Raw genomic sequence first — 16,588 nt, forward strand, 5'->3', positions numbered from 1 at the left:
ACAACAGTTCTTGTATGGATGGTGGATGTGGACAAAGGGAGGGATGAGTGAATAGATTGACAGAAAAAAAATGAATGAGTGTGGTCAAAGAAATGGAAATAGACAGACAGACCAGATAAAAACTATTAAAAATGCTAATACTTTGACTAAAATAACTCAAAACTTAGAAAATAGGAATGCACAATTAGTACATACAGTTATGTTTGAGATTACTTTTGTTAACCAGAAAGATACACAATAAATGATACCCCTCTGTCAGTGACAAAAACATTCATGAGTTTCAGTATTATCATTGGTCTATGTCTCTTCAGAATTATCAGTTTACAACATGATTAACATCAGCTAACAGATGACACTAACGCGGTTTGGGGTCAAATGTGCTGCGGTTGGAATGAGGCTGGCATGATTTAATTCAATCTATTCATCTGCCCATAAAGACAGAAGACATTCAGTGAATGCATCGTTTTGGAGAACAGACATGTGATCACAACATGAATGCAACCCCTGCAAGACGGAAAAGAGGTTTTCAGTTGAAAAATTTTGAATGCAGAAGTTTGAATCCTAAATAGAAAGATGAAGAAGACATTTCAACGATTTTGAAATTGAAATACTCATATTGATCAGCGTCCCTTTTATTTTGGAGTAATTCCTAAAGTTGCAGGAGCTCAATTTGAATGGCATATGAGATGAGCATAGTGATGATATTTCCAAATCAACTCAAAGAGAAAAATAAGAAAAAGTTTTCTGCATCATTAAGATCTTGTTTTGACTTCTTTGACATTTGTTAATTACTTTTCAGTAAGCGGAAATCAGAAGCGGGGAGCCTGATATCGTTCTTAAAGCTTTCCACTGCTTTGTAGTTATCAGTGTCATGTTCAGGTCTTCACAGCTTAGAGAAAAGCTGTGTTGAAAAGTTAATACAAAAAAGTTTTATATAGAAGAGTGGTCACATTTTTTTTTATTCGTTATTTTTCGTGCCAGTGTTTATGTCATTAGTTTTGGAAACGAACAATGAGCATACTTACTTGAATTTGGCATTTACTTGGTCGACAGCTTTGTTATAGTTCTCTTTGGTGACCTTGTAGAACTGCTCACTCTGTAGACAGAAAAGGAAGAAACTCATGAATGCTTGATAATAGCAGCGTAACTACATAAAGCTAAAACCGGCAACAATTCTTCTGATGAAACATGTACTTCATGTATGGCACAGTGCTCTGCTTAGCTCAACTCTGTTCTGTCTCGTCTCTCAAACCTCATTAAAATGTAATGTTTGTAAAGTTTTCACAACACGTCTCGCAGGTATGAAGCTCGCAAAGGCAAAAACCATCAGACCTCTTCTACTACGGTGAGAAAGTGTGAAACATAGGAACTTGTGCTTATCTTCTCACAAAAGACTGCTGTAATAACAGAGAGCAGTCCTTCAAGGCCAAAAGGTCGCTAGTCAACAATGTACAGACGAGTGGTCAGAATCCCCTGGTGACCCGTAGCAAATGAGCCCACTCCACCTAAATTACCTCCTCAAACACAGCCATATACACTCTCTTCTGGAGCATTTTTATAACCCCAGGAAGATTCTTCTTGTCACTCTCCAGAGGCTGTTATGCACATTTATAATCACATCGTGAGAGGTTGTAAAGTATGAGAGATAGCTTGATTTAGAGTGGTTTGAATTTTCAAAGGTGTCGGGGAATGCCTAGCATTTCAAATACTCCTTTGTTGGAAAGGGCACAATACATTCATGAAATGGTGAGTCCTCAAATGTAAAGCATTTACTTCTTTCGTTTAGTTTGCTGTTGGTGAGTAGGTTAAAATCTAGTCTACCATGGAAAATTTTGGACAAGACTATTGGTTGTAAAAACAAATGACTTGTCTAATCCATTATTCATTGATAAGTGAGGTAAATGTACATAGGAATCCCAGGAAGTCATATATTTAGATAAATGCCAGAATCTCATGTTAATGCCAGTATTTAAATATTATTTAAAAACAAGCAGGTTAGACCAAACTGATATCACAGGAACAACAAAAACACAACAGCAGCAGCAACAACTCAAATGACTGACATTAAAAATTAACATAACTAATTTCAATGATTCTAACAACTCAAATAAATTACATATTGTATTATTACACACGTTCACTTAATACTCGAGAGAAGCATTAAGGACACATCTAAATGTGTCCTTAATCGTTAATCAAAAGGTAATGGACCTTAGTTTCTTCTACCTTCAAGAAACAAGAGAAGTTGACACTTTAAGTGAACTTTTAATGCACATTTTAATGCAACTTTGCATTTAAAGCCTCATGTTTTCACTGAATTACAATTCATGGCAACAGTCATAAACATTCACAAAGACTCCATTATGATCCTGACAGGTGTTATGTCATGTTTATGACAGTGTCAACTAAAGTGTTACCAAAAACCTTAACGGTGATAAATAGCAGAACTTAATGATAGCTGGAATTCCTCGGTGCTTTGCTTAGGTGTCACTTGTTAAAGTTGCTCAAGAAAACTTTGAATTGTACACTTTGTTCTGGACATAAACATCCTACATGTATTCACTTAACAGCACTGGCTTCAGTAAATGAACATGCCAAAAGGACCTTGACTAAGTATTTTTAGCATGAACATGTGCAGAGTATGTATATCAAATGTTGTCTTTGCAAAACTTTATTTATTTTATTAATTCAAATAAAAAGTGAAACTCCATAGAGGTATAGTTCAATCCTTTGTTCATTTTGATGATTGTGGCTTACGACTAATGAAAATCTTAAATTCAGTATATTAATGGCAGAAATGCATCATATCCTGACCAATCCTGGAGAAGACTGTAGGGCAGACGGTTGACTTGACACCTGCCCAGCATACAGTCATCGAAATCCTCCACAATACAGCATAAAAGATAACTGCTAAAGAAGCCAGCTGTTCACTGAGTGACACATCAAGCACACTAATGGAAAGTTCAGTGAAAGGAAAATGTTTCGGGGGGAAAAAGAGCAACAAGCACACTACAGTCTTTAAAGCATTGTGAAACAAAGCCTGATTACAAGTTCATGAGATATATAACATAACATCTCTGTATCTGGTTTTGGTCTTTGTACTGCCCTAATTTTCTGTGAAACTCGACTTGGAGTTTTTAATTATCTGCAAGCTAATGGCATTTATTACACTATTTAATTTGTTTCGCTGTTTGGATTGAATAACTGAAATAAATGAACTTTTTGTCGATATATGAAATTATTATGAAGCATCTGCAATAATGAAAACGACTGCAGCAAAAAGATTGATTCAGAAAGCTTCATCTGTAATTTAACATTGCTTGATATGTGAAATATTTATGGATTTAGAAGTACTTGTTATGAAACTGTTACAAATTATACAGAAATGTGTAAGGATGCAGCTAGTTAAAAAAAAAGCCCTTCAGAAGGAGTAAAAAAGAATAACTTTCTTATTTTTTCAAAATGCAATTGTTTGCACTAATCAGAAATGTCAGCAATCTTCTAACATGTTTACTTCACATCCAACATTGAAACGCTTCTGCATACTTTACAAACTTGCAATGTGACGCATTTTCACATTCAAGCTTCTTGGTTTCATCTGCGTTAACTTCACCTTCAAGCAGGAGAGACATTCATCATAGTTCAGTGAGGATCAATAAGAATGAAGTGCACTGCTGAAAAGATCAATAGCCATGTGCTGTAGCGGTAAAAGAGGATGGGACATGACACTGACAAAAGGTCTGATACCAATTGGAGTCCTCTTTATTTGAATGGACACTATTATAAATGAACCGCAGTTTACTGAATGTACTTTACTGGGGCACGATGTGCTGAGTCTCAAAACTACTTTAGAGGTCAATTTTGACCTCTAAAGTATACAATGCAACAAATTTCAACTTGCATGCAATGTGTAATCATCATAAATGTGCATATTTCAGAGGAAATATGCTACAAAAAAATTACAATGTGTTTTTGAGGCACGCAATAAAACATGTTGATATTTAAATGGTGTGCTGCTGAGGAAATTGCCACAAAATATGCAGTTCCAGAAACATTATTTTTTTAAAATAAGGTTACTTAAAAAGGAAGAGACTAAACAGGGATTTTTTTAGGGATGCTAAAGAGGCCAGAATAAGTCCTCTCCTGTGTGCTGAGATTAAACCACTGGAAGGAAAAGGAGAGAAAGCCTGAGCTGAGTTTGGGTCTGTGTCTGGAATACTAAATATAACGTAATAACACCTGCCTAAATGGCAGAGCTGGCACTAATCAGCGTACTAATCCACCTGAGAGGACAAAAGGTTGTGTGTGTCAGTGATTGCAAGGCATTTTTTTATGCAGTTGCAAACACACACACAAATACGCACTTGTTTTCTTGAACAAAACATTAAAAAATAAATAAAATAAAACATAAAGACAAAACAGAAACAGGTGTAGATACAAACTAAATGGTGTACCTGCACACTGGTGGCTAAACAGTAACTCACTCAACAGTAGAGAAGAGTATAATTTGTCTGATTACTGAGTGGACTTAAATTGTGATATCCTGCTGTTATTCCCGACTGATTTCAAGAAAAACCCTGACCTTTTATTAGTTCAGACAAGACACACACTGAAGCATCTGGTTAAAAATGTGCCAATCTTTCTTAAACAGGGTTTTTCCAGCTGCAAACACAACCTCGCTGTTCACTAAAAGTGTTCTGGTCAGTGATGTCCAACTATACCTTGCCATTGGATTAAAGATTTTACATAGCAATAGGAATGAGGCTGAGTTTATTACATGATGAAAAAGGTTTCCATCTGTTTTCACTTGCATTCTGGTAGGTTTTTTGCTCATTCCAAAGCAAAGCAGAATGCCAGTGAGACAGGTGTCAAACACACATTAAGTCATTACTGCTAATGTACTGCAATGATATGGAAAAGATACAAGCAGCACTTAAATACAGACTCAGTTTAAAGAAAATCCTTCCGACCTTTAACGAATAAAGCGCATAATTGCATAAAGTGATTGGTTCTCCCTCTTAACTGCTGCTAAGTAGGAAGGCCTTGCATAGGATGAAGCCCCAAAATGATCAACATTAAGTTTAAAAAAAAAAAACAGCAGCAGCTATGTAAATTACTGCAGCTTGCTTAAATAGAAAACAAAGAGGTTGGTTTACACATTTTAAGCATTTTCATTACACACTTTCATTTACGAAACACTTTAAATGACAAATTATACTCGAATCATTCAGTCTAGGGCAAGATTTGATCAGCAATACCTCTGAAGTCACATTAACTTTTACAGTCACTCTTCGTGAACTGAAGCTCAACCGTGTGTCATCAGTTTAATTAGTGAAACAGTTCTTTTCATTGGAATAAAATGTCCGAACTACATCCTCGGCATGAAGTCAGGTCCTACAGAAAGCCACCACTGACGTAAATATTTGATTTAGCTCTGCTGAAGCAAATAAATATCTAAAAGATCAGAAAACAAGCTCTGGTTCTGACTATGCAGATGCTGTGAAGCCTAGCATTTATTTCCTACAAGCCAAATAGTGAATAGTGGCCTATTTGCATTTGTTTTCTGAGATTTTTCAAAAAGTCACTTCAAGTTAGATTGTCCCAGAGCTCTTGAGAATGTAAACGACTGTAGCAGTTGAAGGACGATAACTGCCTCTATAGACAAGTCCACGTAAATACCAATATATAACTAAACTGCAGGAAACAGCAGGAAAGAAAAATAACTGAATACCATAAAAAAAAGTCACTTCACAAAGCTCTGGCTCTAGTTTTGAGGCCAAAGCATATTATTTACATGGGGTAGTTTCATAGTGAGCGAAAAAATTGCTTTGGAATCATAGCTTCTCTGTCTCAAATATGCCTATTGGAGAAAAACAGATATTTTAAGTAAGTGTTTTAGGAAAAACAAACAGAGGAAAAGAGAACTGAACAAAAGGAAAGGAATGAAGACAGGCAGAGTAAGAGATGGCTGTACCATGAGACAGAGATAGAGACAGATGCCATCACTGCTTTTTAATGCTCTCTCTCCAGTATTTCTTCCTTTCATAGAACTGTGAAGCTTTGCTATGAGATGGCAATTGCTGCTGTGATTGTCCTCCATAGGACAGGAGCAAAAAAAAAAATCCAATTCCATCGATATACAAGGAAAAAAGATAGACAGGAGGAGAAGAAAATTATTTTCTGAAAGAAAAGAAAGATGAAATTGAGGCATTCAGAAGAAAAAACCCAAACACTAGAGCACAAGAAGAAAAAAGCTAAAAGAAAAGGGGTGTGATACAGAGATGGATGTTGAGGGAGGCCTTTAAACGATCTGGTGGGAAAAAACCCCCCAAAAAACACTGGCAAGTTGATTGTTAAATATGAGATTGTTTTACAGCGAGGCAGGTATTGAGTGAAAATTTAATAAATATATAGATATTGTTTTCAGGGGCTATTTGGTAGCCGTGGCCCCAATGAACAGTAGCAGTGGAGGCAGCAGGCTGAGCTGTCTGGGAGCCTGGTGATGGCCTGTCACTGGAAGCCCCTCTGATGAATGGCCATGTTGGATTGGAAGAGACATGTAATATATATCAGACTTACATTCTATCTCACTCCTTCTTGCTCTCTTTTGGTCACTTTGCCTCCTTTTTGCTAGTGCGCACGACGCTGGGGGGAATCCTGAGGTATTTGGGAGCGGCCGAGAACAGACGGAGGGCACAAACAGTGATGGGAGATAATATTCGGCTAGCAGTGCACTGTGAGGAAAATTAAATTAGTCCAATCTAAGTGGAAAAGGAACAGCTTTGGAAGTGAGAAGTATTATGTTTTGAGAACTACAGGGCAGTAATAGGCTACAAAAACTACAGCTGTGTTTGCAGTCCACTTGAGAGTTTTTTTCTCTTTTTTGTTTAATAAATATTTCCTTCTTAGACTTGAATAAACATCCTAATCTATTACTAAAATCAGATTTTGTTTCATGTTACGCAATGCTAGATTTTATATTACTATCCTAAAAATTATAAAATATAAAAACAAACAATTTGACATTTTGTGACAAATTATGATGCAAGTCAGAAATCACAAAATGTCTTCATGAGCATAAATGCAAACACATTAGGTCTGAGAAGATAAAATGGCTTTTGTGGCAATTTTTTTATTTTATCTTGGTACAGATGGAACAAAAAACAGTCTTAAACTATATTTAAAGTTTATTTAACTTGTCTGGAGTATCCAATTTATTGATTAAGGGATCAATCAACACTTAGACCTCATTTATGTAATCTACCAGGAAAGTTCACACTTAAAAAAATTAAACAAAAACAAATAACTAGCTACCTGAAATAATCCAAAGATTAGGATTTTCATTTTTGATCATATGAATTCTCCTAAATAAAACAATCACCTTGTCTCTCTTGTCAGGAATTTACTAATAAAATCAAGATGCTGTACAAGTGATTCTCTCTGGAAGTAGTTTTTTTTATTTTTTTGGAGCTGATATTTCCATAATAAGCACATCCCTCTATTCCTCTAAATGTCCAGTCATTTTGAACAAGGTAACGAGCAGAAACAAAAAGGTGTGCGAGTGAACTGTGAACTGTTTCAGTATGCTGCTGCTTTGTGGGTCTCTGTGAACACGCGGAGAAATTGTGAAATCCCACATCATTTATTTTCATTTCGTCTCTTAAATTGCCTTTGCTGAGGTACAAATTTAGAAGCCTAAAATAGTTATTTTAGGCTCACGTTTTAATGCAACCGCATTGAAACGTGACTCGGAAGAATTTCAGATGCGCCTTGATAAGTATAAACTTAGAATAGCTGAATGTGTCTGTGATGTTAAAGAAAGGTCAGCTGACCTGTTGATGTATTGTTGACTGACAGCCCACTCTTACACATTTGCATGTAAAGCAGATTACTGATCTGATTACCCTCAACGGATTGTAATGTCTGGTTAAATGGTCATTGTTTGGCTTGTCTATTTACATCCTGAATAGCCAGGTCGCATGCTTGGGTTAGGGCCAGTTAGCAATTTGTCTCCACTAGCCTGCATCAAAACTATTGATCAGTCATCGGCATCAAAGGACCTTAGCTATAAGCATGACGGTATGTCCAGTTTGATTCAGAAATGCTGCATTTGAGATGGTTAAAAAAATAAATTACCACAGAAATTCCTCACTTATAAGTTTATATCATGTGTGAGCACTTGTTGCTACACTATGTAGCACAATAAAATATGTAATAATTACATCCAGGTCCACTACGGAACAGTGTAATGCAGACTTCACATATCACATTTCTGGAAATCTCTTGCATTTTCTGTAAGGGCACTCTCTGCAAACTAACCATCATCTACGCTTTACGTAAAATGATTACATGCTACATATAAACTACGAAGGAGTCAGTGGTTTGATTGCTGTGATGAATCAGCGCACATTACAAACAAACAGTTTGACCCGGATAAGTACGTAGTACGCGCCGCTTTACGCTGCAGCTACTTCAATACCTACATGCTGGTTCAGAAATAATATGCACAAGATTGTGTCTTTTCTGAGTTAATGCCTATCGTTATGGATGTTCTCTCATATGTTCATGCATATCATCACTTAGAGGGATTACAGTTCGAACACTGAAATGGGAGACAGCAGTGATTTTAACCTACATTAGATGGAAAGCATAGGGAATGAAGACAGAAAAGAAAAAAATCATCATCAAAAATGTCCAAACAAAATTCCCCCATATGGATCTCTGGAATTACACAGAGGATGATCTAATCTAACCTGATGACTGGGGTTCCCCTTATGCATTGACAAATATATCTTATTGTTTTCAGTGCAGATTTGTATGGCTAACCTGGGTTTTTGAAATAAATTAATGCATTTTTTTCTTCATAAATAAATTTATGACGTGAGATTTCTCGATGATCCTTTATGTGCTTCCCTCTTCCCGTTTCAGATCTAACCTTATTTTTAACACAGCAACAGACGGCTTTTCAACCTTTTCTCTAAGCTGTCTTGTTCTCTATTATTTGTGACATTTAATCTTTTCAAAGCTCCTCCGTCTTTTTTGTTTTCTTTGTTTTTTCCCCATCCCATATTTTCTCACAAATGCCACTTTATCATAATGTTTAGGTGTGCATTTTCAGGAAGAATGTTTTTGGTTCCAGTTACTTTTTCTATCATGTCATTGCCTGAGTTAAAACCCACCATTTCTCTGTTTTCCCTGAAGCCTGCCCATTTTGTCTATCCATTCCTCTCTGTCCGTTTCTCTCTCGTCACCTCTCTCTCTTTCAATCTTGTGTTTCTCTTTGAGGTGTGAAGGTGTTTTGTTGACACTTTGATCTAAGGGATATTGACCAGAGCCCAACATGGCTGATGGATGGCCGGCGCTTAAAGTCGATAATGTCCACGCTCTTTGGGACTCATCACTTTTACTATCCACACCAAATGAGCTCCTGTATGCGAAACAGTACGCCAAGTGATGTAATAACCCAATAAGTGTAGGGGAAAAGAGTCAAGCTAGGATTTATGGATGAATCACTGACAAGTCAAAATGAAACTGGCTTGAATCAAATTTTCGTCAGACTTTTGGGCTGAGTGATAACCTGATGTAATCTAAAGAGATGAAAAGAGAATTTCTATGATCACTGATAGCAGAATACCCTGCAAGTAATGAGAAACAACCCATCCATACTATACAAAATTAAGTTTAATTGATGCATTCGATTGCGTAGAGAAAAGTCTTATTATCTTTAGAGTCTTACTTTAACTTTTCTGCACTGAAATTCATAATATATTCCAATAATAGCAGAGTGCGAATGGTTCTCCTCCACAATGACTTTGCGACAGCATATAATTTCCATCTGGCTTCCACTATGGGGAGCGTTTGACTCTTTGCACCCTCCAAAGGGGAGAAAACCCATTCCCAGCAGGAGTGTATAATTTTAAGCACATTAACAAGGGCATTATAGTCTTACTTAGACACTTGTGATTTGAGAGCTGCATGAAGGCATCCTTTCTAACCACATTTCAACAGGGCATTTGACCCTGGTCCCCTGCCTTGCAGGAATCTCTCACAGGGACCAGTGTGGTGCTGTCATTTGAAGTGTGGTAAGCATTGCAGCTGACCCTTGTCCTAGTCCATGGGACTCCAGTATGTCAGAGAAACTCAGGGTAGCATTACTTGTTAGAGACATGAGGATACATATCAAGATTAAGACTTAACCTCTTGTCCTTCAAGCAAAAAAAAAAAAAAAACCAGCAGTGAAAAAGTTGATGCAAGGAACAGCAATACAGGAAACAGGAAAAACACGCAGATGCTCAGAGGAAGGGTGATATTAAACCAGGAGGACATCAAAGTGAACAAAAGAAAAAAAAACAATGTGAAGGGAGCTGATTTTTCCACAGAAATAATTTGTCATTCAATGCACAAGGTTGTGCATTGAATCAACTGCACAACCAAGTTGAATTAATCAACTTTGACACCACATTGAAAAGATGACCTAATTTACAAACTTAACTTTTTGTTAAATAGAATGTTGCGCAAACTATTTAAAGGACATTAATCAGTAGGAAGTAAGTTTTTGTTCCTCCTTACCCTTTCTTCTAGTCGAGCCACCTGCTCTCTGTAAAAAGCATCCTGTTTCTTCAAATCTGCTTCCTTGGCCTCCAGTTGCTTGGCCTAAAAAACACAGACAGGAGGAAAATAAATGTTTCTATGGAAATTATGGGAGTAATATACACATTTTATATATGTACATATAAATACTTCCCAAATAAAACCCTTTTGTCTCATAACATACTTGACTGTCCAAGAATATCTCAATGAATTAGAACACCACTAAAAGGTTTATATATTGCAATAGATAAATTCAAAAAGAAACCCAGAAGTGTTATGGTCACACAACACAATCATGGGGAAGACCCAACTTTACAGTTAAATCAGTCATCTACAATCTCCATAAGAAGGAATAGTCACAAAAGGTCACGTGTAAACAAGCTGATAACTCAGATGATGCAGGATCCAAGCATGTTTATGAGAATGTGAGTGGAAAAAAGGTGCAGAAGCAACAGAAGTGAACTTTGCCTCGAGAGGATTGTGAAGCAAATACTATTCAAGTGTTCGGGGAAAATTCACAAGCCGTGGACACTGGATGGATTCAGAACTTCAAGAACAGACGTAACACATGCATAACCAGGACGCAGGCTACAACTCTCACATTCTTGTAGTCTTTTGATAAATTTTGCATTGAATTTGGAAATCAAGATGTCAGGGTCTGATGGAAGAGTGGAGAGGCACTTCATTCATTCTGCTTAAGGTCCAGAACTTCCACACTCAGTATCAGTGATGATTTGGGGAGGCATGTGAAATGCTGGTGGGGGTCCACTGTGGTTTGAAGAGTTCAAAGTTTGATGTACTAGGCATCATGTACCAGCAAAACTTTGTACTTCACCCTTCAATTTACTAACAAGAAATTAAAAAAGTGATTATTTAAGCGAGTCTTAAAAAAAGATCCCTACCTAAATACATAGCGCAAAACTGCAGCAAAAGGACAGTCATATTCAGTAAATTAGAACATTATTTCAGGAATTCAATTGTCTAAGAGAAACATGCATAGAGAAATTACACACAGAGTTATTTTCTTAATGCTATATTTCTGTTAAATATGAGTATTTTTCATTTAAAGTTGATGGAAACATGACATTTAAGATAAGAAGTCTACATTAGGCAGAAAATAACAATTTTCCAATCCAGAAATGTTTTTTTTTTTTTTTATGAAATGCACAAATTGAACTCAGAAATGAATTGTTAAAATAAATAAACTCTTCTATAATATTAAAATGTTTTAAGACTTAGTGGTACCTGCACAGATGAACATGCAGGTAGACATAGATGCATACACGAGCATCAAAGCGCGAGCGCCTGACTGTGCCTTGGCAGGCTCTTGTGCTCTTCAGGTAAAATATCAGGACAAGAAGATAGCATCACTTTTTGTAGCAACCATGTATTGTGTTCTGCCATATATGTTTACTGAGGCTACCTATCTTTGCTGTCCTCCCCTCTACTGTGACCTTCACTAAATGTACGACTGACTTTCTCTGTGACATACAGCACTGATAAGACCTGATAGATCACCTCTTGCAGGAAAAATAAACAACATCAGCCTGTGCACAAGGGCCAAAGACTAATCAAAACATATTTACCAGTCCACACAAGAAAAATAAAAATCATTACCTCACTGGCCTAGCTAAACCAAGCTGTAGGGACAAATTTGCAAACAGACTAAAAATGAAAGCTGTGAGAAAGAAAAAAAAAACAGAACAAGTCAAACAAACTGAAAAGAAATCTAAAAGAAGAAAAAAAAAACTCACCTTCTGCTCAAATTCCTGAATAAGGCAAGCATTGGAAGATAAGAGTAAGGAGACACTGATTTATTCTTTTCTTCAAAGTGACATTTGGAAAAGGTTTAGTATTCAAATGCCAGGAGTGACTGGCTGCCACACTGTTCTGCTCCAGTAATCATACTTCATCCTTCAAGTTTACACTATCACTGGCAACTACACAAACCTGTGCATGCACCCTTAATACATGTGTGGTTTACAACCATAAAATGTGTGTTTAGTCCTAAAGTGCATGGCTATTTACAGTTATACACAAGATTACTAAAGAGTACTTTTACATTAGGAAAGCGGTCACACAGGTGTAGCCTTGAAGTTCTGAGTTTGAACACTCTAGGAAGCTTGGGAATACAGCAACATAAAAAAAAAATACAATATAAAAAAAAATGCCTTAGCCCATCCAATCTTCACTACGCTGATAACCATCTGAGTGTAGCTACTCAACACACTGCAGGCGAAACTGTATGCGGCATGCATTGTGATGAGGAGTCCCAGAGAGGAGCTGTCCTCACATGAGATGAGTGGGGGAAGTTTCAAAGTCAAGGGGATACTCCAAGCTTGCCCTGGAAGACAGAAAACACTGTCGCAAAGGCAAACACCTTCATTATAGTGCCAGACAGTGAATAAAACTAACTCCAGGGCAACACTTTATCACACTCAAGACAACACTTGGCAAAAAAACAACACCAGGACCGGGGTGCTGGTGTCTCCGAAGTGTCCTCAAAACAACCCGACATAACCTAGCTTTATTGCTCTGGTCAAACATTTCTCTCTATTGTGTCCCCTTGCAGCTAGTGTTGTTGTTTATTTTGTGCACAATGAAATCAAGACACAGTCATACCACGATCATAGTGCTGGGTAAATGTGCCCTGAAGTATACCTTAAAAATTATGGAGTTACCACACTAGAAAGAACCTGTTATTGATTCTGAGCCTGCAATCACTGCCTCTAGGAGAAAATGGAAAAGTTTTCAAGTGTCTGGATTACCCTGCAAAGGTGCCAGAAAACTGTCTCCCCAAACAGCTCAATTTGGCCTGAAGGGATAGAGAGGGGCGATGGGGAAGGAGGTAGAACTGGCAAAGGGTTGCTATATTGTCGGGAGTGTGTCCAAGCTCAATGTTACGGTAGTAAGTGATGACTAAAGGTGTTGATTTTACCACTAAAGAAAACATGCACGCAGATGCAGAGATGCAAACAGAAAGCTCAGACACTAATCTGCAGTACACAAATCATCACGTGCACACACAGCAGCCTGAGCAGCTGTGCTCACAGAGAGCAGGCTGAGAGATAAATGTGTGTTGAAAGGGCGACTAAAGGGCTCATTAAAACAGGAGAGGTTGTGACAGAAATGTGTACCAAGGGATTTCTTTTTCTGAATTTCCTTTTGTCAGAGTCTATGGGAGTGTCTATATGTACATGGACCAGTGCATGTGTTCAGTTTCCAGGCGGGCTGGCTGACCCTCCTTTTTGACGACGCACAGGCCCAGACCCACACACATCGGGTGTCAGGATTTTTTTTTTCTCACTGATTAATCCCATTCAGCAGGGTTAGAAGATAATCTAATCACACTAAGAGCCAAACAATGAGGCAGACTTCAGCGCAGACCATACACCTTTTGTTCTCCTCAAAAAAAAAGAAATGGCCGCTAGTGGAGGAGACCTCTAGTAGGGTTGGGGGAAAGAAAGAGGCAAGTTGATAAGACGATACTAAAAGCTTTGTAGACCATTTGCGGAACTATTCAGCCTATCTGAAAATGGAAAACGCATGCCAAAACTAAAAAACCTAAAATAGCAATTCAAAGTGCTTAGCAGGACAACAGAGAAAAGTAAGTAGAATCCAAGAGGCTAACTAACCAAAAGGTAACACAATGTAGAGATCAACAGCACAAGTAGGGGAATGTGTTAGAGAAGCACTGGAAAAATTTTGCATTTATGAAAAAAGGGCATAAAAATAATTTGCTGAGAGATAGCCAAAAGGACTTCTGCTTAAAGCTCAGTCAGTCATTAGCCTGCGGTACAAAAAGCTGATTGTCAACACATCGAAAAACTGACATACTTCATGAATGACAGTTATTGAAAAGACGGGAGTCTATATTGGTCAGATTTTTTTTTATGTCAGAAATATCTACTGGAAAGTTTTGAGTTTGTGTTTATAATTCTCAGACAGAAGAAAATTGCATTTTATTTAGTTGCGTTGTAATAGCTGCTCTTGAACTGTGTGCAAAAATTTTTCGCCTTCTTAAATATTCACGTTTGAGGTTTAGTAACCTTTTTCATGCATTTGAGGTAAGAAAAATATTAACACCTGAAGTTTTCTGAGCTTGGTGGCAAGCACTTTTCACTCAGCTTTACTCTGCCTAATTTTTCAGTGCACCAACCCTGGACACTGAAAGAAAAATATCCCATTGAATGCATAAAATTTTACAAGAGGACTTCAATTTCTTTTTATAGCACAGGAATAAACAGTATTGTTAATAAGCAATAAACATTTTTATTCTATCCCATCTCTGATTAGGGTACGGTAACACAAATGGCTGGAAGTGACATGCGGCTGAAAGTGAGACCATGGTGGTCAGATTAAACGAATCGTTTAGGCTCGGTGATCGCCTCTGTGAATATCAATTAGTAAGCCGCTGAATAATTAAGGACAACTGTGTTTTTAATTAGCTGACTGCCGCAGTTTGAGCAGGACGCAGGGCTGGGAACAAGGAGGAGGAGAAGCAGGGAGAAGCTGAAGAGGGGAGGGCTGGGAGAGCGATGAGAACAGGTGGATTTTGCTGCGTCAGCCCACCTCCCCTTGCCTCCCGCCCACCCACCGGCTGTTCTCTCACTGAATTGCTCCCTTATAGTCCATTTTCTTTCACACCTGCTTTGTTGTTTCAAGTACTCTGACATTTGCTTTTTTTTCCCCTTTCAAAGTCTGTGGAAGGACCGAAATAAAAATAATCTTTACCTGTCAGCAGTACGAAAGTCTGAATATGCAGTAGTGTATATGTTTAACTTGTATGGCAATGAATGGGTGTCTTTGGAAAAACAAATATTAAAAGAACAGGCTTTATTACCCCTGCTGCAATACATTTGCTCACTTTCAGTTAACACAAAATATGTCAGAACCATATAAAGGTAACATTTCTTGACCAACTTGGACATATACCGTGTATCAAAAGGCAATCATAACCCTTGAACCTTTTATTTGATTTTTAGGTGACAGACCAACATAAAGCAACTTAAATTTTAAAAGCTCAATGCAGATTGTCAATTGGATTTGACTAGGGCATTTTAACAGAGCATTCCATTGTAGGTTGTGTAGAATGTTCATGGTTATTATCCTGACAGAAGATGAATCCCTGTCCCACTCCGAAGGATTATGCAGCTTCCTCATCCCTGAATCACTGCATATGATAGTGTCACCACCATGTCGGTGGCAATGACATGGTTGGTGAAATGTTGTTTTACTTGTCTTTTGCATTTTGGCCAAAAGAGTATATTGTCTCATTTGACCGGAGAAAACCTTGTTCCCAGAACACTTTCTTCCATGTTTGCCATCACCTTGAAAGTTAGTGGCAAACCGCAGGGCTGACTTTCAATAATGGGTTTCTTCTTGCCACTCTTCCACAAAGGCCACATCTCTGAAGAACACATCTAATAAATGTCCTGTCAAAAAATTCTCTCACTTGAGCTGCAGCTCTCTGCAGCTGCTTCGGTATTAACATGGGACTTCTGGATTCTTCTATGATTAAATTGTTCCTATCCTGCATGTCAGTTTAGGCCACTGACCATGTCTTGGTAGGTTTGTGGTTTACTCTAGTTTCAGATGATGGATGATAGAGATCTCCATGAGTTTATCAAAGCTCAGGAACTGCTGGTTTAAACTTCTTCAAAACCTTATCTCTGACCTTTCTGCTGGTCTCCATGATGCTGTTTATTCACAATCTCTAAAGTCTTCTTCAAACAGCAGTGTTTACACTGAGCTCAAACTGCTTATGGTGATATATTTACTTTATATGCAACTTCCAAAAGAAATTGGTAGAGTTTATTTAGGAATGCCAAAATTTAAATGGGATGAAAGCCAATATACTTTTCAGCATTTCATTTGCAAACTCATTTGAAAGTGCTACTTTGCATCTATCTTACAAAATCACAGAAAAATATTTTCCAGCTTATGGTTGTAAAGTCAAAAATGTAATAAAAAAGTTAAAGTTGCATCCTTATTCTAA

The 16,588-nt window shown here is 37.5% G+C and overlaps 1 protein-coding gene across 2 annotated transcripts in view; it reads right to left on the reverse strand.

Annotated features, from left to right (window-relative positions):
* The window catches only part of chchd3 (coiled-coil-helix-coiled-coil-helix domain containing 3), a 67,439-nt gene that overhangs the window by 18,806 nt on the left and 32,045 nt on the right, over nucleotides 1–16,588 (reverse strand). For both annotated transcript variants that reach the window (XM_023350589.1, XM_023350588.1), the window contains 2 exons: nucleotides 10,570–10,653; nucleotides 1,026–1,096 (listed from right to left, as the gene is read on the reverse strand). In XM_023350589.1, the coding sequence (XP_023206357.1) occupies nucleotides 1,026–1,096; nucleotides 10,570–10,653 (155 nt within the window). The remainder of the gene's footprint in view (nucleotides 1–1,025; nucleotides 1,097–10,569; nucleotides 10,654–16,588) is intronic.

This window comes from Xiphophorus maculatus, chromosome 17 (assembly GCF_002775205.1).
Source record: "Xiphophorus maculatus strain JP 163 A chromosome 17, X_maculatus-5.0-male, whole genome shotgun sequence".
Classification (NCBI taxonomy): domain Eukaryota; kingdom Metazoa; phylum Chordata; class Actinopteri; order Cyprinodontiformes; family Poeciliidae; genus Xiphophorus; species Xiphophorus maculatus.